The 23,884-nt window shown below is 45.1% G+C and overlaps 1 protein-coding gene across 11 annotated transcripts in view; it reads left to right on the plus strand.

The window, feature by feature from the left end:
• The first annotated feature begins 204 nt into the window (after window positions 1-204).
• The window catches only part of EVI5 (ecotropic viral integration site 5), a 363,365-nt gene continuing 339,685 nt past the window's right edge, over window positions 205-23,884 (plus strand). For 4 of the 11 annotated variants that reach the window (XR_004536596.1, XM_033916071.1, XM_033916078.1 and 1 more), the window contains exon 1: window positions 206-317. Coding sequence is in view for 9 of the 11 variants with exons in the window: in XM_033916071.1 (XP_033771962.1) it covers window positions 228-317 (90 nt within the window). In the remaining 2 variants the exon portion in view is untranslated. Of the gene's footprint in view, window positions 318-777; window positions 1,059-1,139; window positions 1,330-23,884 lie in introns of those variants that run through there. The other 7 variants (XM_033916070.1, XM_033916072.1, XM_033916075.1 and 4 more) reach the window with 6 other exon arrangements.

Here is a 23,884-nt window from a genome sequence, read left to right on the forward strand (position 1 = left end):
TTGTCTTCCCCAACACTAGTTTCATGTACGTTTCTGACTTACATAAGCAAACAGATGTAGAGAGATACCGAGGGACTAACCCCCTCAACCATTCTTTCAGAAACGCAATTAAAAGTGTTGCTATCGGAAATTCAAATGGCCTTCTAACTGGAGTAATTTTTAAAAGGCAGGATATGTGTCACATGGCTAGGGGATGGAATAGAAACAAAAAGGCTGTATTATTTGTGATGTTGGTTCTCATCGTTGAAAGCCAGTTCTGCAAATGGTCTGCGTGCTTCCTCGGCTCGGGCCTTCGTTTAGACCAAAGTGCTGTGAATGCAAGTTGTGCATAGGAAGCTACTAACAAAATTATACGATTTTCAATACAATAACTTGCAGACGAAGGATAAACCGGCGCTGCCTTTTCTTTTTGGGCTAACATTCTGACAGATTGATTCATCCTAGTTGATTCCCAGCGTTCATACCAGGCCACTAAGCACCCTTATATGCAACCTCCATACAGCAGCCAGCTATTCCGTTTCTGTGGTCGATCCTCTTCAGCAGGATCAGATCCGTGTCTTGAGCATGAAACGCATCCCAAGAAAAGCGTGTTCTGGGCAGTCAAGAGCAGAATAGAGAGTTCGGAGACGTAAGACCAGCAGGTGCACGTGAATTAAGAACTGTGAATAATTAAAAATTCGACTTCAATTCGCCACTGTATACCACAGACTCTTAATCTACCTGCCCTCTCGTGCATTTCTCTTCGGAGCCAGACTCCTCCCCCTCCGCGCGCTCGCCAGCTGGGACTCTTCCTGTTCTGGTTGCAACTGGGCGCGAGTCTGGCTAGACTACCACTGGGCTCGTACTGCGCATGCTCATTGGCCTCTCCTGACGTCGGTGGTGGTTGCTTTGGGCACTGCGAGTTTTGGGCTATCGGGAGTAGGGAAGAGAGAGAGAGAGAGAGAAAGAGAGAAAAGAAGTAAAACTGAATCTGCGTCTGAGTCAACGCCAGCTCGCTCTTCGCCACTTTCTGTATGCGAAGTTAATGTTTACCTCTGACACCGCGGACCGTTTCCAAGGTAAGGGGGAGCCCGCGCGAGGGCAGCTGACACAGATTCTCCACGGGACAGTACACGCTTGGTTTGGCCCTAGCCAAGTTTTTCTTCCCTGGAGGGGCTGGCGGCGTACCCCTTGACTTTCAAGCCAGCTAGACCGGAAGAAAGGAGCTGGGAAGTGAGGGTCCGCTCGGCCTACCCGTGGGCTGGGCAGAGGCCCCAAGGCTGTAGTGCTTGACAGCTGTTAGTCTCCATTCTGTTGTGCTGGGTTGGAGAGGAACGTTTGCTGGAGATGGTGTGTATTGTCTCTGACTGGCGAGTGTTTAATAGGAATCAGCAGCACGTTAGTTGGAGTTGATTCCGGGCAGTATGTAAACAATAATACAACTGCAAGCATGCTGATAAGACTAAAATATTTACCTGATACTGTTATACCAGAGAGTGCTTTGAACCATGGGGATGAAACCAAGATAAACTGCAGGATTTCCTCTTTTATAGATTTGAGTAGTGTGTAACAGTGTACTCATAAATTAAAAGGCGATTAAAGCCCAACGTAGCGGCTGTTCCTCGAATGTGGGTTTGGTCCCCCCTCAATAGTTCTGAACTTGAAGAGCCAATGCAGCTCTTCCTCTGTGTTTCGGCAGGGGGGGGGGCTCCTCCCCCAACTCCAATTTTGCAACCACTGTTTAGTAATTGAAAGATCATACTATAAAATGAGGATATTCTGAGATTATGCTCCTGATGGTGGGTGGGTGTAGTACATGAGGCTTGGGCTGAGAAGTGAATCCACTGGGACATAAAGTACCCCAATCTGGCAGTATTGATGAAGGAGCATAAGGTAATTTTTATTGTGATCATATAAAAAGGGAAAAAAAACTTCTCAACTTTTTCTTAAATAACTAGGCAACTTCTCAATTAGAAAATTGTTCCTTAAAGAATGTGTGTGCATGTAGTGTACTAAAGACTTTCTATCTTCTGCACACCCAAAAATAAATCTCCTATAATCAAAGAATAACAAACTAGTAAGAATATTTTTATTTAACATTTGGTTATAATTTTATGTTGTAACTAAACATCAAAACCTCCTAATTAGTAGCTCAAACTGAGTTACATTCAGCTGCATGAGTTATTTTTATGCCCAAATGGGCTCAACAGTCTAAGTTGATACTTCAGGCAATGGATGATAAAGTGGCAATGAAGTCGCAATGGGCCATCATTCTAGGTCAAGTGGTGTCAGGTCAAAAGCGCGCTGGGACAAAGGCGCGCCCAGACAATTGAGCGCAGCGCGCGCCGCCGTGCCGCTCTAAATTACTGTTTTTAGCGCTCCGACGGGGGTGTGTGTGGGGGACCCCCCACTTTACTTAATAGACATCGCGCCGCATTGTGGGGCCGTTGTGGGGGGTTGTAACCCCCCACATTTTACTGAAAACTTCACTTTTTCCCTGTTTTTAGGGAAAAAGTTCAGTTTACAGTAAAATGTGGATGGTTACAACCCCTCATAACGCCGGCGCGATGTCTATTAAGTAAACTGGGGGGGTTCCCCAACAAAACCCCCCGTCGGAGCCCCTAAAAACTGTAATTTAGAGTGGTGCGGCGGCGCGCGCTTTTGTCTTTCGCGCCGTTGTCTATGAACCATGTCAAGTAGTCTAGGCCTCCCCACTTGACCATCTCAGAAGTTGATGGCATTTTTCCTGGAAGTACAATAGGGCATACAGTGAATATGTGCAAAGTCTTAGAGCAGTATCTCAACTTTTTCCAAACTTAGGGGCCTTGTTATTGGGGCCACTTTTTTCATTCCATGGAAGATAGTGGAAAAAACGTCAACTTTTGATTCAGGTTGTGGAAAGGATAGTTGTTTGACCAAACTAAAAGTCATAATTCCAGTACAACATTTTGTACTGAATCCAAATATACCACTCAGATCATTAGTGCATGCTTTGGTGTATTACTGGGAGACTACAAAATTGATGAAAACGTTTGTTGTGGAATGCACAGGCAAATATTTGACACAACATAGCTCCTGAACAGACAGCACAATAGGGCTCAGATTCTAGGAACTGGAAGAGATTAAGACCAGTTACTGCCCCCATAAACTTTTAGGCACACTGTGCTTTTCTTTATTTAAAACATTTCTAACCTGCTTAAACCTAAGCAGTTTACTTAAAAACCAACATAATCGGCATGTAACTAACACATACATAGGTAAATAGATAAACATGTCTGAAGTATTTGCAATCAAAATCATAGTTCAGTCAAGAGAATGTCCCTCCACAAATGGGCTATTTACAAGAGTATGTGAAAGCATGGATGTTATAATCTGAGTTGGCATGGCAAGCCCAACAAGCTTAGCTGTACCATGCTTTTTTTTTTAAAGATGCATTTGACAACTAGAAAATTAGATTAGGAGCATCAACTGAATTTTATTTCCTAATTTCTTTTAAGTTCACTTCTCTTCCCTCTCTCTCCCAGTGTTCTTTCCCTTACTCATCTCATTTACCATCAATAACTTGTATTTATTTCCTCTTTTTTCCCTTTCGCATTAAATGTTTTGTCAGGTCAGTCATATTTATTTGGTTTGTTTTCCCTAAAAACTTGTAATTTTTCTGTTTTGACATCGCTTAGAATTTTGAATAAGCGATTAATCAAATCCACAATAAACTTGAGAAACTTGAGTTTCATACTTCTTGCTCATTTGCATATCCCCTATAATAAAACCCTTAGCGCGCATCTCTGTGCACAGTACAGTAGAACCGCCCAGAAGAGAAGCGGGGCCGCAGTGGAGAGAAGATGAAGGAAGTAATCGCCGAGCAGGGAATCGTCTGCTGAGGTGGCCCAAGGGTGTGAAAGTAATAGCATTATATGCCAGGAAGGGGAGCGGCAGAGAGGGCCGGAAGAAAAATCTTGCTCCCTCAACAGAGGGGACAGGAAAGGGAAAGATGGTAAAAGGAGGAGGAGCTATGAGAGCTCCGCAGAGGCAGAAGGTGCTGGATTCGGGGGGGAGGGAGTGGGAGAAAGGAGAGATGTTGGAGTCAAGTGAGGAAAGGAGAGAGAGAGACTCAGGGATGGTGTAAGGGAGGGAGAGATGTCAGATTTAGGAGATGGATGAGAAGGACCGAGGGGCTACAAGGGGGACAGGGGAGAGATTGTAAGGGATAGGGAGAGATAGACTTCAGGGAGAATGGAAGAGGCAGGAGAGAGAGAGAGATGGCCTTGGGGAAGGACGGAGGGGACAGGAAAGGGAAAGATGGCAAAAGGGGTGAAACAGGGTCAGAGAGAGATGATAGAGGGTGTGAAAGGGGGGAAAAGGAGAGATGGAAATGGTAGGACCGCTGCTGCTTTGGGGCACTGAGGGAGGAGGGGTTGGTACGTCAGGACTGTTGCTGCTGCCTTGGGCAAGTAATGGGGGTCCAGGAGGCCAGATGGAGGGGCATGGGTGGGGCTATTCTAGCACCTGTTACTATAACAAATGTAATGGGCTAAAACACTAGTTACACAATAATATGCTAAAGAAGCCCTTTTGTACCACTGCATGTATAAGCATGTAAATAATGACTTAACTTCTGACCAAAGCACGGCCTGGTCAAATATGAAACAGAATGGGTTTTGTAGCAAAAAAATATGCTCTTTCAAGTGATATAAAAAAAAAAAAAATTGGATGATGTACAGTTGAGATATTTACACTCAAATAGGCCAAAATGTTTATAAAACACTAAAATCATTTCTTTGTATAATTATATCTTTTGCTTCCAATTGGCTGCAAAGCCTTTTAATGCAAATCCTTTGTCCATGTTATGTGCCATGACTGCTGGTACAGTTATGACTTGAATCGAAATACAAGTAAAGTAGGCATTAACACCCTCCTTTACAAAGCTGCGCTACTGTTTTTACCACTGGCCGCCGTGGTAATAGTTCCAATGCTCATAGAATTCCTACTGCTGTGGCTGGCGCTAAAAACGTTAGCATGGTGTTGTAAAGGAGGGGGTAAATTTCTTTTATAACATTTTTTGCCTACTTTGTTGGTTCATAAAAGGGGAGGTAAACTAATGTTACATTCCAAACATTGCACATGAAGTTAATGCCAGGGGTTGTATTAATCCGCAAAATTTCAGTTCCCTTGGAAGCTTTGTTGGGCTGTGGTGGCTGGACAAAGTTGGAGCACAGTACTAGGCCTCAAACCAATAGAGATCCAGCTGAAGAATTTCACATGGTTTCATTTGAGGCTATAGGTAACATCCACACAAAATTTTATTCAATTTGGAGGTTGAGTGGGAATGATTTTCAATATTGGACCACTTGACATGGAATGACCCAATGAGAATCTATGGAATTTGTCTTCCTTGTTTTATTTGGCAACCTTATATTCTGCCATATTTTTACACGCACTCAAGTTGAGTGCTTGCTTAGGTGCCCAGAATACAGAAGAAATCTTATATATAAGTGGAGGAAGTGCTGTGCACATCAATAAATTGTTCTAAATATATGGAGTTTAGTTTCTAGAAATCTTGTTTGTACATATTCCTTGCCTGTGGGTGGTAAGACTGTCACAGAATAATTGCACAAATTCTATACCTTTATAATCAAATAGTTTGTCACTGGAGTGATAAGAGAGCAGTAATTCCATAAGTAGCACTTGCTCTCCCATTGTGAATTGCATGTAGATGGAAAAAATGATTTCCAAAATGTGTAAAACATCCTTTTTCAGAAAGTGTGATAATGTTTTTTATATACAGACATAAAATATCCCCAAATGAATTTACTGTACATAAATGTTTAATTTTATTGATGAATCTGTATACACACCTCCTATGAATGGGTGCATTAGTTTACATAGTGGGCAGGTCAGGGTCCCATGGATGGCAGTTTTCCCCTTGAGGTTTGATTATAAATACCGTTTAAATTTTTGGTGTGTTGTGTCATTATGTAACAAGCAGCATTCTAATGAGCAAATCAGTTGCTCATTGAGTGGAATGTTTTGGAGTCTGTGAATTCTCTAGATTGTGGTGAGTCATATTGTTAGAGATCTGCATTTTGGTGAAAACTGAGTCCTGACAGCATATGAATCAGGTCTCTTCCTGTACTAAACACTAGGGTTTTGCATCTGAACCTGCAAGTTCCTTGCAGCATGCTGTCAATCATCATTAGAACTCTGCTTCCTTCCTAGGGAGATGCTCTTGCCCCTTCAGATTTTTTTCTGCAAGCAAATTGCTCAGAAGTGTTTCTGCTGTGCTCTGCAGTTTTATTATTTTTGGATATTTTTTCTAAGTGTTTGGTCAGAGGCTTGATGCCCAGAGTTCTCACTTGTTGGGACCTCTGCCTGGGAGAAGACACAGACTCATGTTGCGGAAGTCTGGTGCTAGAAGGATCAGTCCTCTGAGACACCTAGCTAGCCAGCCTACTTTTGTATTTTTTGAGCTCAGGGGCTGTCCCCTGCATACCTGCTCGCATACCTGATTTATCAGGAGCTTGAGTGCAGGTTGTTTGTCTCCTTCCCGGCTTGTTTGGGATTAATAGTGAGCCTGCTGCATTGTCCTCCCCCTTCGTGGCACGCAGTTTTCAAGGGGTTGAGGTTCAGTCCAACCTTGGTCCAATTGGCATCCCGAAGACCAAGTTTGAGTGGTGAACCTGTGAGGCAGAGTTCTTCTCCATTTATCCCAGCTACATTCCTGAGCTGAAGCAGGCAGGCAGGCACAGCGAATAAGTCTATTGTAGCCTTTGGGGAAAATCATATGTGTGTGGGGGTCTCCAAATTTTGAAGGTTTCTGCAGCCAGAGCCAAGGCCCCCACCACTAAAATCCATTTTTCTGCATTTTTTTGTACTTCAGGGAAATCCCCAAGGGCCATTTTTGGTGCGATTTTACATGCAGCGGCATCTTGGATTTTACATTATCTTTTTTTTTTTAAATTTTTTACACAAAGCCTCCATCTGCCTCAAAACCCTTCAATTTTACTTAATATTGACAGAGATGGACCCCTCAGGCTTTCCAACCCCTATATCATGCCAAGTATGTGCTTGATGGCCAGCCAAGGAGTATCCATGTCCCATATGTGAAGGAGCGTGCAGGGTAGGGGTAGGAGCTTTGGGCTTAGCCTCCTCCAAGTTCATCAGGGCTGGGGATCCACAAGAGGCATGTTCCTAAGAGAAGAGACTCTTTCCAGAGCCCTCTGGAAGGTGCACTGGCCAAGCGCAGACGTGCGGTGACCGCGGAGCCCAGGAAGATTGGCAGGGGCACTAACAAGGTCCTAGAGACCCCCCGGTACAAGACTTCACCTCAGATTTTGTGAGCCCTAAATGGAGCCTATGCCAGTACAATAGGTGAGACATTCTAGACGGGTTATTTCCCCATAGCGGTTTTCTGCTGAAGAAGGAATCCACTCTGGATTTTTCACTCTGCCTCTGCTGTACTTCACTGGGTTCTCTAGCTCCATCTACAGTTCTTTCCCTCTGCACGCATGCCTGAAGGAGTGTTTGTTCTACTTTCCCCATTTTATTATTTTTATTCGGTGTAATTTCATCCCTTTTTTGGGGAATTTTGGTGCTTGGAGTGATTTTAAATCTTTGTCTGCTTGAGAATACACAGACTTCGGTCTGTGCTGACAGGCCGATCCCACAGGATACGTGTTAGTGAGCCTGCATAGTTTTCTCTGGAACTTGGAGCTGTCCCTGATGTAGTCTCACCTACTGTTAAGCAGGGGTCCCTCCTTTCAGTAATGTCTGTCATTGTAGTGCACTGCTACATGATTGCTTTTGTACAAACTGAGGGGACAGGAGCATCTTCCTGGGAAGGAGACAGTTCAAAAGATGACTGACAGCATTGTGCAAGCAACTTGCGGGTTTAGATGCAAATCCTAGCTTTTAGGACCACGAGTCATGTGTACAAGAAAGAAGATTTATTGAAGTAAGAACCTAATCTTTCTTTCACATCTTCTCTTGTTGAAGAAATTTTTTTATTTTGGGACCCTCTTACTAAAGAGTGATAAAGTTTTTTTTAATTTATAATTTTCAATATACATATCAAGTTTAAGTGTGATAAAGTTTTATAATTACTGCATCTACCATACAGATGCTTCAGAGAAAACAAACCTTTCTTGTTTATGTTTTAAGTACATTGACAACATAGATAATTTCACTGTTTCGGATGCATGACGAGAAAGAGAGATGAGTTGAAAATGATCCCAAGGAGATGGGTAGACTGTCAATATTATCCATGGGGCATAGAAAATGGGTTTGGTAGGAAAGATAATCTCTCTCACGTTTAAGGTGATAGTGTCAGACAAATTTGAGATTTGGAGTGGGGTTACTAGAGAGTGCAGTGCTACATGACAGTGCACTACACATTAAATTTTACTAAAGTATAGTAAGTTTTTACCACATGAATTTGCATGTGGTTTTGTTAAGAGCTATTGTTGAAGGCATGAATTATGTCATAAATTTGAAGAAAAGTACGGACGGATATAACACCTACTTTTTTTCCAATACAATTCAGATTCAAACTCTGTAATCTGTGTTTCTAACAAAAATAATCATTACCCCAGGACAAGCAGGCAACATATTCTCACATATGGGTGACATCCACAGAACCCCGATGCGGATAGCTGCAAAAGCATTTTGCTTGAAGAACTTTAGAAAGTTTTCGACTGACTGCACCTCACATGTGCGAGTCCTTCCCGCCCGATGCGCCTCCTCAGTTCTCATTTTTCTGTGGAGCCATGATGTCCTACTTTGAACATTCTGCATTGTTTTTCAGTACCTTCTTGCCACGGAATTCTTTCCCATCAGGATCGTCTCAATTTTTCTTCTATTCTTTCTCTTAAAATAAGAAAAAAAAAAAGAATCTTTCTTTTTTTTTTTTGGGGCCGTTCTCAACAGAGGGGCCTTGTCCTCCACCTTAGCCTTTGGACTTTGATTTGGCTGAGGAGGTGTTTCTGTCCATGTCCCGCCTGTTAACCGGCTTCAGAAAATGTAGCAGGTGTCAGCACACGATTTCTCTCACGGACCCCCACAAGTAATGTATCCAGTGTCTGGGCCCAGACCACCATGTGGAGTCGTGTTCACGCTGTGCCACGCTACAAAAACAGTCCATCAAAAACCGTTTTCTACAACAAAAGCAGATCTTTTGTGTCATGGATGCTGTTTCGGTATCTCTGACACTGATGAAACCATCGACATCCAAGGCATCGCCATCGCCATCGCCAGAGGTACCAGTGTCCAAGTCGGTGTCGCCATCCCAGTCAGGTAAGCCAGCCAAGAAGCCACCAGCTTCCCAGACAGGGTCTCAGGCCATAAAGGTACAGAGTCCATTCGTACCGGCCAAGCAAAGACCTCTGATGCGGCTTGCTTCCCAATCTAAAGATGCATATTCCTCGATGTCTTCCTCTCCAGAGTGAGCCATGGCATCCACCTTCCAGGTATTGGTGCAGGCTTTTAAAGAAAAGCTTGATGCTCTCTTTCAGTTAGAGTTTGGGAACATGTTCTTGATGCTCACTGCCATATCGGCTCCTCCGGTACCGATCAAGCCTGAGCATCGTTCCATGCCAACTGAAGGTAGCAGGGTTGCCACATCACAGTGTTCTTCCCAGAAATTTTTTCCGGCCGGGTGGCATGAAAAAGTAGCCGGGTGGGGCGGGACGGGGAAATTTGGTGGTGGGGAAAATTAAGGGCTCCTTTTACTAAGCTGCAATAGCGTTTTTAGCGCGTGCAGAATTGCCGTGCTACATGGCTAGAACTAATGCCAGCTCAGTGCTGGCATTAGTGTCTAGCACGTTTGGCAATTCTGTGCGAGCTAAGCGTGTGGTAAAACCGCTAGCGCAGCTTAGTAAAAGGAGCCCTAAATGTGTACTGTTTGTATTAGTTAGTTATTATTAGTTATTTTCCAATGCTCAATATGGCAGCCTTTCTTAAGGTTTGACACTTGTTCCATAATTTTCTATTAAATTTAAGAAGTATCCAAGTCTAGAATTGAATAATTAGATATTTACCCTCTTTCAAATGGTATAGAGCAGCGTCTCTCAAACTTTTTTAACTCCGGCACACTAAACGGAGCAAATGTTTTTTGTGGCACACTAAATGCATCAAATAGTTTTCATGGCTGGAAAAAAATTCTGGGGAGAACACTGTTGCTGTTAGTTTTCAAGGTCCAATCACGTCAAAGACTGATGCTTATCTGGGCAGTTGTATAATAAAAAGAATGGATAAGATAACATGAGAAGTGAAATTGTCATGAATCAGAGGGATACATACCTTGTAGGACCTAAAAGCAGGCTTGTGGATTAGATATAAACTATGAAGGCAGTGGTGTACCTAGCATATGTGACACCCGAGGCCCATCATTTTTTTTACACCCCCCCATCTGTATGAAAAACATGATTTTTAGTAACAATCCACACATCACACAAGAGTGTATCTAGGAAAAGGCAGCATCTTACATACTGCAGTGAGCAGTACAACATCAATACACCCATTGTAAAACTAAACAAGCCATACTAGTACAGATCAATCCTACACAGTCAATCCTAACTGAAAACCATGTCTTTTGAACACACAGAACACAGAAAACACCTTCGCCTAGTATGGAATATGTAATCACAAACTAACCCCTCTCCCTTTTACAAAACTATAATGTGGTTTTTAGCCATGGTGGTAACAGCTCAGACTCTCATAGAATTCTGAGCAATTACCACCATGGCTGGTGCTAAAAAAAACCCTCTACAGTTTTGTAAAAGGGGGGATAAAATAGAAAAAGTAGACAAAGGTTAAATTGAACCACCAAGGGGACTCTGTATACAATGCAACACCACAGAAACAGCGATGCATCTCCCCTAAAGTAAAAAATAAATAGAATTTTTTTCTACATTGTCTTCTCTGGTTTCTGCTTTCCTCATAGTCTTGTCACTCTCTTCCTTTCATCCACTGTCTACCCTCTCTCTGCCCCTTCTATATGACATCTCTCCTTGTATTCCCCTTCCATCTCTCCCTTCACCCCTTATTATTCTGGCATCCATCTTCTTCCCTTCCCTCCTCCAATGGTCCGGCATCTCTCTCCTCTTCTTCCCTTCCCTCTCCCACACCCACATGGTCTGGCATTTCACTCTCTCTTCTCCCTTCTCCCCACTTCCATCAGCATCTGCCCCCTTTCTTTCCCTCCAACCCAATTCCATCCAGTATCCTTCCCCCTTATGTCTCTCTCTCCTTTCCCTGCACACCAATTCCATCAGCATCTGCCCCTTTCTCTCCCTCCACCACCATTCCATACCACCCTGACCCCCTTTTTCTCCCTCTACCACCCTTCTATGCTCCTCTCTCCCTCCAAACCAGCAAGGTCCCATGATGACTGCTTCTGTTGCCTCTGGAAGATGTAAGTGATGTTGGAGGGGGTGGGCCGGCAGACGCAGGGAGTTGTGGCCAGATTCCGCAATGACTGCAGCTGCCAGTCCACTCCTTCCGACGCCACTTACGTCTACCGGAGGCAGAGGCGGCAAATGCAGTCATCGCAGGATCTTCCTACACTTCAGTGTGGCTGCCGAGCTTCGGAATAAGTACGGCAGCCGCACTGAGGTGCAGGTGCCATTTAGAGCAGCTCGGAAGGTTCTGGATCCAGCCGGCTGTGTACCCCCCTAAGGCCTGCACCCGGGGCTGTCTGCCACTGTATGAGGGGACAAAAAATAATAAAAAGAATGGATAACTTGACCGATTTAGACATGTCATAGAACCAAAAAGTGCACAAAGAACACCAAAAGGAGTGTCACCGAGTGGTTAGAAAAGCAAAAAAAGAATACGAAGAGAGACTGGCAGAGGAAACAACAAACTTCAAGTCGTTCTTCAGATACCTCAAGGGGAAGCAACCGGCGAGAGAAGAAGTGGGACCATTGGACGATGGAGACAGAAAGGGAGTAGTAAAAGAAGAGAAAGAGATAGCTGACAGGTTAAATGAGTTCTTCATGTCAGTCTTCACGATGGAGAATATAACCAACATTCCGGAACCCGAGGAGATCGTAATAGGAGACCAAGACGATAAGCTGGTAGATTTAGAGGTGAGCCAAGAGGATGTACTCAAGCAGATTGACAGACTAAAGAGCGACAAATTGCCAGGTCCGGACGGCATTCACCCAAGGGTACTCAAGGAACTAAAAGACGAAATAGCGGAGCCACTTCGACAGATATGCAACCTATCCTTAAAAACCGGAGAGATCCCTGAGGATTGGAAAATAGCAAATGTCACGCCCATCTTCAAGAAGGGCGCAAGGGGGGACCCGGGAAACTACAGGCCGGTGAGCCTGACCTCAGTCCCGGGAAAGATGATGGAGGCACTGATTAAAGACAGCATCTGTGAGCACATCGAAAAAAATGAGCAGCTAAAACCGAGTCAACATTGCTTCTGTAAGGGTAGGTCATGCCTCACAAACTTATTGTACTTCTTTGAGGGAGTGAACAGCCAGGTGGATAAAGGGGAATCTATAGACATCATTTACCTTGACTTCCAAAAAGCCTTCGACAAGGTGCCACACGAGAGACTGCTTAAAAAGATATGGAACCACGGGGTACAAGGGGAGGTCCATCGATGGATCAAAAACTGGCTGGCAAACAGGAAGCAGAGGGTTGGCGTGAAGGGCCACTACTCAGACTGGAAAAGGGTCACGAGCGGAGTTCCGCAGGGGTCGGTGCTGGGACCACTCCTGTTCAATATCTACATAAACGACCTAGAGGCGGGAACCAAGTGTGAAGTCATTAAATTTGCAGATGACACCAAACTATACAGCAGGGCTCAAACCAGGGAAGACTGCGAAGATCTCCAAAAGGATCTAACGCAGCTGGAAAAGTGGGCCGAAAAATGGCAGATGAGCTTCAACGTGGGGAAATGCAAGGTCATGCACATGGGGAAAAAGAACCCGATGTTCACATACAAAATGGGGGGAACACCACTAGGGGTCAGTAACCTGGAGAGAGACCTGGGAGTGATGGTAGACGCATCACTGAAGGCATCGGCGCAATGCGCCACAGCCTCTAGGAAAGCAAACAGAATGTTGGGTATCATTAAGAAGGGTATTACGACCAGGACGAAGGAAGTCATCATGCCGCTGTATCGTGCAATGGTACGGCCGCATCTGGAGTACTGTGTCCAGTACTGGTCGCCGTACCTCAAGAAAGACATGGCGGTACTTGAGGGAGTACAAAGAAGAGCAACTAAACTGATAAAGGGAATGGAAAATCTCCCATATACCGACAGATTGAAGCAGTTGGGACTTTTCTCCCTGGAGAAACGAAGACTTAGAGGAGACATGATAGAAACCTTCAAGATCCTGAAGGGCATAGAAAAAGTAGACAGGGACAGATTTTTCAAATTAAGGGGCACCACGAGCACAAGGGGGCACTCGGAGAAATTGAAAGGGGACAGGTTTAGAACAAACGCTAGGAAGTTCTTTTTCACTCAGAGGGTGGTGGATACATGGAACGCGCTTCCAGAGGCTGTTGTAGACAAGAAAACATTAAATGGTTTCAAAGAAGGTTTGGATAGATTCCTAGAAGAAAAAGGGATTGAGGGGTATAGATAGGTATAGACCATTGCTCAGGCAATGAGCCTGATGGGCCGCCGCGGGAGCGGACCGCTGGGCAGGATGGACCTATGGTCTGCCTCAGCGGAGGCAACTTCTTATGTTCTTATAACCACAAAAATATGTCATAAAATGTAATTCTAAACTCAAAAGACTCCAGACGAAAAGCAGACTATAGAAAGGAAACCAGAAAAGACCGGATAGATGAAAAGTGAAACCTGGGAAAGATCTAAATTATTGTTCAAATGAGCTTCTATTAAAACCAAAGAATAAAACCACAGCACTCGGGAAAGTAAAAAAGGGAGAGTAAAATGGACTTAACGAAAAGGTCTCTACACTGATGAGATAAACTCGTACGTAGAATAAATGTGAACACGCGATAGTGGGGCTATGATATTTGATCTATTGAAAGAGGCGCTAAAACAGTGTCGGCAGTGGATTGAATGCACACTGATAGGGGAGGGACATCGGGCTGTTAAAAAAGGCTGCTTTAATAAATAAATGAAAATACTGTTGAAAAACTAAATAAAAAACCAAAACCATGATAAAATGCCGAACCTGACTGCAAGTGGTAGTGAAAGTAGCATAAGGCACCCGTAGTACTGTTAGTGCCAGAGCTGCTTAGAATAAAGAACCGTGCTGTACATGAGGAGAAAAAAAGAAAGAATGAGGTGATAAGATGTAAAGTGCTGGCCCTTCCCTGCACCACTTGATAAAACTAAGGAGCGATGTTCTAGAGCAGGGGTGCCCACACTTTTTGGGCTTGCGAGCTGCTTTTAAAATGACCAAGTCAAAATGATCTACCAACAATAAAATTTTTAAAAAACACAAAGCACACTGTACGCATAGAAAATGTTAATTATCATTCCTATTCCAGGGTTTTTCAAAGAGGTCAAAGCAGATGACTCTATGCACTATCACCTCAGTAACAACCATACAAAAATAGACCCCTCCCTTTTTACTAAACCACGATAGCAGTTTTTAGCGCAGGGAGCTGCGCTGAATGCCTAGCGCTGCTCTTGACGCTCATAGGCTCCCTGTGCTAAAAACCTCTATTGCAGTTTAGTAAAAGGGGACCTTAGTATAAAATATAGACAGCAGATATAAATTCAGACACATTTTGATCACTAAATTTAAAATAAAATCATTTTTCCTACCTTGTCAGGTGATTTCATGAGTCTCTGGTTGCACTTTCTTCTTCTGACTGTGCATCCAATCTTTCTTCCCTTCTTTTAGCCTGTATGCTTCCTCTCCTCCAGACCTCATTCCCTCCCCCAACTTTTCCTTCCTCTCTCCCTGCCCTTTCTTTCTCTCTGTCTCCCTTTCTTTTCTTTTTTTTTCTGTTTCTCTTCTTTCCTTCTGTCTCCCTGCCTGCCCTTTTTCTTTCTTTCTCCCTGCCCTCCCCCAAGCCACTGCCATCGGGGACCAGGACCAAACCACCACCAATAACAGGCCCCAAACCGCCATCAATAACAGGCCCGAAAGCCGACCCCACCCCAAGCTCTCCCTGCTTCGGTCGACCAGCATTCCTCTCCTCGACGTCAATTCTGCCATCGGGGCGAGGAAGGCTGATTGGCCCAAGATCGCGATCGACCTATTGGGGGAAATGCTGCCGGGTCCTGCCTTCGCGGAAACAGAAAGTAGGCAGGACCCGGCAGCAAGAAGAGCAAATGCTTCACTAACCTGCCTCCCGCCTTAGCCCGTAGCGAACGCTTGCTTCAGGGCTCTCAACATGTGCGTGCCGGCTTCCTTTCTCCACCCCCCCCCGGACATAACTTCCGGTTTCGGAGGGAAGAGAAGGGAAGCCGGCACGCACATGTTGAGAGCCCTGAAGCAAGCGTTCGCTACGGGCTAAGGCGGGAGACAGGTTAGTGAAGCATTTGCTCTTCTTGCTGTCGGGTCCTACCTACTTTCTGTTTCCGCGAAGGCAGGACCCGACAGCATTTCCCCCAAAAGAGCCCCGGAGCATAAGTTCGCTACGGGCTGAAATTTCCAAGCTGGGTTTTTTTTTTTTTTTTAAATGTTCAGCAGCGGCGGCAGCAGCAGATGATAGCCGGGCGCTCGTCTAAATTAGCTGAGCGGACCGCCCAGCTAAAAGGCCCTAGGGAGAACACTGCACATCGGTACTGCTTCGACGCATCGTTCATCATCCTCGAGCCATGCTTGACATCAGTCTTCAAGGCATCGATCTGCTTCACCAAAGCATCGCTCCCCACCAAGGCATTATTCCTCATCTTCACTGAAACATCGGTCTTCATCTCCTTCAAAGCATCTACCATTTAAATATTAATCATCTTCTCCAAAATGTCGCTCTCTTAGGTACCATTCTTCTTCAACAAAAGCACCGTCGTGCTTTGGGACACAGGTCTTTCCAGACATTCATCTCCATCAAAATCTGGGAAACATGCTTCCAAATCCAAACATCTCTCTTCTGCAGGTTTGCTCAAGCATAAATGATCTGCATCACCTTCTCCTTCATGGTACTGTTCCAGGAGGCGGTACTCTTCTTCTTCCATTCCTGAAGATTTGGATCTTCATTGCCAATCTACACATGGGGCTTCACCTTCCTCCACGGAGGTTTATAGTTCACAAGCAGAGTGATCTCCTCATTCTAATTCTCAAAGGGAACCTTCACCATCAGAACCTGTCTCATTTGTCTGGTTCATTTAGCAGGTGAGTAAGGACCTTAACATAAAGATGGAAGCAGACTCCACATATTCCAAGGAGTACATGGAGGAGTTAGAATTCAAACATCTTCCGAAAGAATTGCTGAAGCTTCCCATGAAATTTGGAAACCCCATACTCAGTACCAGCAGTTCTTGGGAAACTGGACTTTTGCTATAAGGTTATCCCTTGTTCAGGTTTCAAGAAACCTCAGTTGTCTCACCAGTCTCTAGTAGTAGAGTCTATTCTGAAGAATTCAGCCCCTTCTAAGGTGTACGTTACGGTACCTCCAGGGCGTGAAGGTAGATCGATGGACAAGTTTGGGAGAAGGTTGTACCAAAACTCTGTTGGCCAACAGAGTTTTAAATTATAACTTTTACTTCACTTCATATTGAATTTTGGATTAAGACCATGCCAACCTATTCAAATATTTACTTTCTCATCGACTACCGGATTTCAAATACATGTATCATTCTCTCACACAGCTCCGGCAGCATCCAGTGCAATCCTCATATGCATTTCAGCTGTCATCCAGAATATCAGCACTCTCAATATCCATGAGGCGACTGGCATGGTTTTAGAATTGCAGATATGGACTCTAACCTCCAGGACCAGTTGGCTAATATCCCTTGCCTGGGGGAGGAACTTTTGGGGGACTCCATTGAAAATGCCACTAAGCTTCGTTGCTCAGATCTAAATCTAAATCCTCTGCCTCAGGGTGCAAGTCTTCTTCCTCATACCAGAGTCATTATCCACCAAAGTCTGCACCTTTCTCTAGACCGCCCCAGAAAAAGCAACGCCAGCAACATCCTTAAAAGGCTCAGACAACTGCTGCGTCCAAAACAACTCAGCCGTTTTTACCATCTCTGCCAGAGCATAACGTTAATCTCTGCCTTTACCTCTTCCAATCGGAGGTCATCTACTCCATTACTACAATCTCTGGAAATTAATCACTTCCGACCTCTGGGTGCTCTTTATCATACAAGAAGGTTATTCTCTTCATTTCCTTCACACTCCCCCCAGATCACCCGCCAAGAGAGTTTCCTTCAAATCCTTTTCAGGCCTCCCTTCTTCTCCGTTCATCCAGCCTCTCGCAAGTTCCTAAGATTTCGGGTGGGGAATCAACATTACCAATACAAAGTGCTACCTTTCGGCCTGGCATCATTTCCCAGAGTTTTCACCAAGTGCCTAGTAGTGGTAGCAGCAGCGTTACGAAGTCACCGACTCCAGGTTTTTCCATATCTGGATGATTGGCTCATCAAAGACCCTAGGTCTCAGGGGATTACTGTAGCTACACAACAGACTGTTTGTTCCTGCAAAATTTGGGATTTGAAATTTACTTTCCCAAATTTCAACTGCAGCCTTCTCAAAATCTGCAGTTTATTGGAGCTCTTCTTGATACTGTGCAACAGAGAGCATTTCTTCCCCAACAGCGTCAGAATGCTCTCATACAACTTTGCCAACAAGTGTCCACCCTCACTTCACTCTCAGTGAGACACATGATGGTTCTCCTAGGTCACATGGCCTCTACAGTTCACGTGATTCCATTTGCCAGACTTCACTTAAGGATTCCTCAGTGGACCCTGGCTTCTCAATGGTCACAGGCTTTCGACCCGCTCTCTGAGCACATTACAGTGACATCTTCTCTATGGCAATCTCTTCAATGGTGGATGCTTTCTTCCAATCTTTCCAGAGATTTGCTGTTTCAAACGCCACCTCATCAGAAGGTTCTCATGACAGATTCATCAACCTATGCTTGGGGGGCTTATCTAGATGGTCTCTGTACTCAAGGGCATTGGTCCACCACAGATCGTCAAAATCATATCAATCTGTTAGAACTCAGAGCAATCTTCAGTGCACTCAAGGCTTTCCAGCATCTTCAAGTTCAAGTGGTTCTCATTCGTACAGATAACCAAGTAGCCAGGTACTACATCAATAAGCAGGGAGGAACAGGATCCCTTCTCTTTTGCAAGGAAGCTCAGAAGATTTGGAATTAGGCAATCCCTCACATCTTCTATCTGAGAGCTGTCTATATTCAAAGAGAGAAAAATTTACTGGTGGACAAATTAAGTCACATCCTACAAACTCACAAATGGTCGCTCAATTCACCATCTCTCCATCAAATTTTTTCTCAATGGGGGGACTCCTCAAATAGATCATTTTGCGTCTCCCCACAACAACAAACATCCCCAGTTTTGTTCCAGACTCTACTCTCCTCGTCGCCTGGAAGCAGATGCTTTTTTCCTGGATTGGATGAACAAATTCCTCTATGCTAGCGGTCTCAAACACGCGGCCCGCAGGCTGCATGTGGCTCTCTAGGTGTTATTTGCGGCCCACGGTCTAGATGCGATCAACAGCATTTCTCTTCCCCTTTCCCTTCCTTTTGGAGCAGCAGCGTGTCTGACCAGCTCGTTCCGTTCAAAGCCACGGGTTGGTGGCTCCACGCGCTATCCACTCCTGCATCGGAAGCCTCTCTGACATCACAACATCAGAGAGGCTTCAGACGCAGGCGCGGATCTCGCAAGGAGCCGCCACCCGCGGCTTTGAACGGAACGAGCCGGCCAGACACGCTGCTGCTCCACAAGGAAGAGAACGGAAAGAGAAATGCTTCTGCTGCTGCTGCTGTACAGGGAAAGGGAGAGGGAGGGAAAGGGGAAGAGAAATGCCTCTTCTGCACAGGAAAGGGGGAAGGGAAATGCTGCTTCTGTTGCTGCTGCACCCAATTGGGGAAAGAGAGGCGAGGAAGGAGAAGGGAGAGGAGAGGAACAAGAGAAGAAGCCAAGTTCATGGGAGGGAGGGAAAGAAAGGAGATATCAGACCATGGAGGGGGAGGGATAGATGCCAAGGCATGGGGAGGGGAAGGAGACAGATGCCAGACCAGGGGAAAGGAAGGAAGGAGGGCGGGAGAGAAAGGAAGGAAAGAGATGCCAGACCATGGAAATAGGACGGAAGAAGAGAGAGATAGGAAGGGAAGGTAAGACATGGAAACGTAGATTTTGAAAAGAAAGCAGAAAAATTGAACATTAAGTTAATGCCAAAGATGGATGCAAGGCAGAAAGTGAAGACGGAGAGAAAAACAGTCAAAGGACAAGAAGGCCCTGGAAACATAGTTGAAAGCACAGAAAAATAAAGTCACCAGACAACAAAGGTAGGGAAAATTATTTTATTTTCAATATAGTGATTGAAATGTGCCAGTTTTGAGAAAGAAAAGATATTAAACTTTAAATGTGAGGGCTGCAGAAAAAATAGAATACTTGGAGGGCCGCAGAAAAAATAGTTAATGTCTTATTAAAGAAATGACAATTTTGCATGAGGTAAAACTCTTTATATTTTATATATCTTTCCTTTTAACTTTTAAAGGAAAGTTTTATAAACTATAAATAGTTTTACCTAATGCAAAATTGTCATTTCTTTAATAAGACATTAACTATTTTTTCTGCGGCCCTCCAAGTACCTACAAATACAAAGTGTGGCCTCGCAAAGGGTTTGAGTTTGAGACCACTGCTTTAGACCTAAACCACTAAGAAACTACGGTAAGATGATCTTTGATTTTATTTATTTATTTAATTATGTATTTATTTTTGCAAGATTGATCAGGATCCCTGTTTTTCTAATCAGGTCAGACCTTAGTGTGTGAATTATGCACACTAGTCTCCAGGCTAAGAAGTAAGGAGATCTACATGGATATCACTTGTATTAATGTTACTTTTGAATAGTAGCAGAAAATTTTCCATACTTGATTTTATTAACTTTAAAGAGGACCTTCAATGTTGTCAGCTGGAGAAAACATTTCCAAAATGGTGATGAAATCTTTTCCCAGAGAACATAGAACTAATGTACTGCTCTACATGGCCTCAGTGGAAATGAGGACTTTTAAATAGAAAGTTAATTACTCTGATTCAGGGCTTAGTGTGTGTTGAGATTTTCTTCCTTGCCTGGCAGTATTCCATCTAATGTTTTCCTCATTTGAGTGTGTTTGACACTATATCATAGCATTATAACAACCCTCATCTTCTGGGAATCTTTAGCCTCACAAATTTGAGTCAGCAAAATTGAACTGGCTTTTATAAAGCAGTAGATTAGAAGAGTTGCAGATTTGTTTAGTTGCTTTAAACTTTGCTAGTGGCAGTATATGCAGTATTAATAATTTTCCTACTGCTTTCGCACCCTGTCAGGAAGCAGCTGGAAATTCCTCTGTGTTCATCCTTCCTACCTGATAATACTAAGGCCAGAGGATAGTTGGAGCTGATTTTCCTGCTTCACATTGTTTAGCTCCAACCACAGTTTTGCATTGCTTATACAGGCAGTCCTCTGATTAAGAACGGGTTCCGTTTTTTAAACCATTCTTAAGTTGAATTTGTAGAGAGAAGGAAGCAGAGAAGAGAGGGAGAACAGAGAGGTGAGATGCTAAGAAAGCGGAACTAGCTCCAGGGAAGGAGAAGGAACATTGGGGCAGCAGCGAGAGTAGCTCCGCCCACCCCCACCGTGTCAGCAGCTTGCGTCCGGGCTCCTCCATAAAAGGAGGCGAGCCAATAGGTGCAGTTACGCTCCATGAGGCAGGGAGCAGAGAGGCGAGGCACTAAGAAAGCGGAACTAGCGCCAGGGAAGGAGAAGGAACATCAGGGCAGCGGCGAGAGTAGCTCCGCCCACCCCCACGTGTCAGCAGCTTGCGTCCGGGCTCCTCCATAAAAGGAGGCAAGCCGAAGGCGAGCGGCAAAGGCGTTCGCCTTAGCGAGAGCGCCTTTGCGAAGAGCCTTGAGAAGAGCCAAGTCGCAGACGACAGGACACCTAGGGGCAGCAAGGTAAGAACAAAAAAATCCCCCAACCCCCCCCCAAACCCCCCCCAAAAAAAACCCCCAGAGGATAGACTAGCACACAATGGTAGTTAACACACAGAGGATAGACTAACACACACAGCGGACAGACTAACGGACGCAGCAAGGTAAGAACAAGAACAAAAGTTAACACCCAGCACATATCTAGCTAGCAACAGACAGCACACAGCGAGCAGACTAACCAACACACAGCAGGCCGACTAACCAACGCAAGCAGGCAAACCAACACACAGCAGGCAGACTAACCAACACAAGTAGGTACACCAACCAACACATACCAACAACCGGAGTACAAACCAAGTGAAAAGACAGGACCAGGAATGGCAGGGAAGACGAGGAGCTACAATCAAGGTCAACTCCCCGGCAGCCGAAGAAATCCAGATGAAGGCCACAGTCTCCATGCAGACTGAAGAGGAAGCCCCCCCAATGGAAGCGGAGATCTCTGTACAGACCAAAGATGAGCCCCACCTGAAGACTTCAGTCTCTGTGCAGACAGATGAGGACCCCCCCCTGATGGAAGTCGGAGAGCTCTGTACAGACCGAAGATGAGCCCCACCTGAAGACTTCAGTCTCTGTGCAGACAGAAGAAGACACCCAGCAACAGCTCAATGGAGGCATCCTGCAGGAACTAACAAGTCTAAGGGAAGAGGTGCTGCGGCTAAGAAGTATCTGGGAGAGCGAGGCATTCATTGATGGAGTCCTCCTAGAACTGTCTCAGGTCTCCGAGCAAGTGCACGAAGATAGGTCCATTCTCAAGACACCCGAAACAAACGGACATGCAGCATTGGAAGTAATGGATGGGTACAAGATGAGACTAGGGACGGTGACACCTGGCAACTAGTCACCTCTGCAAGCAAAGAAGAAGAGACTCGAGACGATGACACCTGGCAACTAGTCACCTCTGCAAGCAAACACAGAAGGCAGTCCTCCTCTTGGTTATCTTCAAGCATACACAACAACTTCACATCAACTCCGCAGATCACCCTGAGAAACAGATTTCAACTCCTAAAAGAAAGACCCGCCAGCAGAACTTAGGAGAATATTCAGGAAGACATCCAGGAGTGTAATCTCGAAACCCGGCAAACAACAGCCCCAACTCAAGAAGCAACGACTCGGCAACCCCCCAAGAAGCACAGAGTGGTCGTTATTGGGGACTCTATGCTGCAGGGAACCGAGGGACCGGTATGCAGACCAGATCCACAAGCAAGAGAGATCTGCTGTCTACCAGGAGCCAAGATCCGGGATGTGACCACCTGCATTGGAAAAATAATCAAGTCCCAAGACCATTACCCAATTCTCCTCATCCTTATCAGCTTCCTAGACCACGGAGAGGCACTTCAGGGACTGCAGGTCCAGATGGGCTGCACATAACTGGAAGAGGGAAGAACATCCTGGGTCGACGCCTGGCTCACCTGCTCCGGAAGGCTTTAAACTAGGTGATCCGGGGGAGGGTACCCACTCTCACACAAGTTGGGTAAGTAACTCTGAGGTAAGGAATCACGTGAATACTAAAGGGGACAGAGGGAGAGAGGGAGGTAGAGTGAGAGGCACAGACTTAGTACCTGAGGTAAGTAATCAAGTCGGTAGAGTGGGGAACAGAGGGAGAGATGGAGACTCCATCTTGGGGTCAGGGGGAAAAAAAATCGCATGGACAGGGGGCCAGGGGGGAGAAATTGCATGGACCCTGAAGGAGACAGAGGCAATAGTAAGGGAGACAATGGCAAGATTGAAGGGGATAAAGGCAAGAATGAAGGGGACAAACTATCTCAGTCAGAAAACACTCCATGCAAAAAGAAAGAATGGACAGCCATGTTAGCTAATGCCTGGAGCGAGATTGAAGGGGACAAAGGCAAGAATGAAGGGGACAAACTATCTTAGTCAGAAAACACTCCATGCAAAAAGAAAGAATGGACAGCCATGTATGCTAATGCCCGGAGCTTAGGCAACAAAATACTGGAACTGGAACTGGAAATGAGAAACGCCGACCTTGATGTGGTGGCGATATCAGAAACGTGGTTCTCGGAGTCTCACGGATGGGATATGGTCATACCTGGATATAACTTACTCCGCCGAGACAGAGAGGGCAAATCAGGAGGAGGGGTAGCTCTGTACATTAGAGATGACATCAAGGTTACTAAAATCACAGACATCAAGTTTACGAGAGAATCCCTCTGGGTGAACCTTGCCAGGGGCAATAACAAATGCCTGTATCTTGGTGTTGTATACAGACCACCAAGACAAAAGGAGGATGCAGACGATGAACTAATGAAAGACATTGAGACCATCACACTGTGTGGAGATACAGTGCTGGTGGGAGACTTTAATGTGCCCGATGTGGACTGGAACAAACCTTCCGCTACAACCAGCGGCAGCAAGAGGCTACTAGCCTCCATGCAAGGAGCATGCCTCAAGCAGATGGTATTGGAACCCACTAGGGATCAGGCAATCCTGGACCTGTTGCTCACCAACGATCACAACATGGTTTGGTTCCACCTCAAGAAAGGATCCACTAGGTCAAATACATCGACTAAGGTCCTAAATTTTAAAGGAACTAACTTTCAGGACATGGGGGACTACATCTACCAAGTGCTGCAAAACCAAAGCACGATGGACAATGTAGAGGAACTATGATCGACTCTGACAAGGATGCACAAGACTTCAGAGTAGATTTTGTCCTTAAAAGACAATTTGAGGTTCCTGCACTGAGACTGAAGGTAGCAGCATTGGCATCTTATATTGCACAGGCATGCCACTCTCATTTAAGCCAGGCTCCGGATTCAGACAGCAGCCCTAACCCCCAGTTCC

The sequence above is a fragment of the Geotrypetes seraphini genome, chromosome 12 (assembly GCF_902459505.1).
Source record: "Geotrypetes seraphini chromosome 12, aGeoSer1.1, whole genome shotgun sequence".
Lineage (NCBI taxonomy): Eukaryota > Metazoa > Chordata > Amphibia > Gymnophiona > Dermophiidae > Geotrypetes > Geotrypetes seraphini.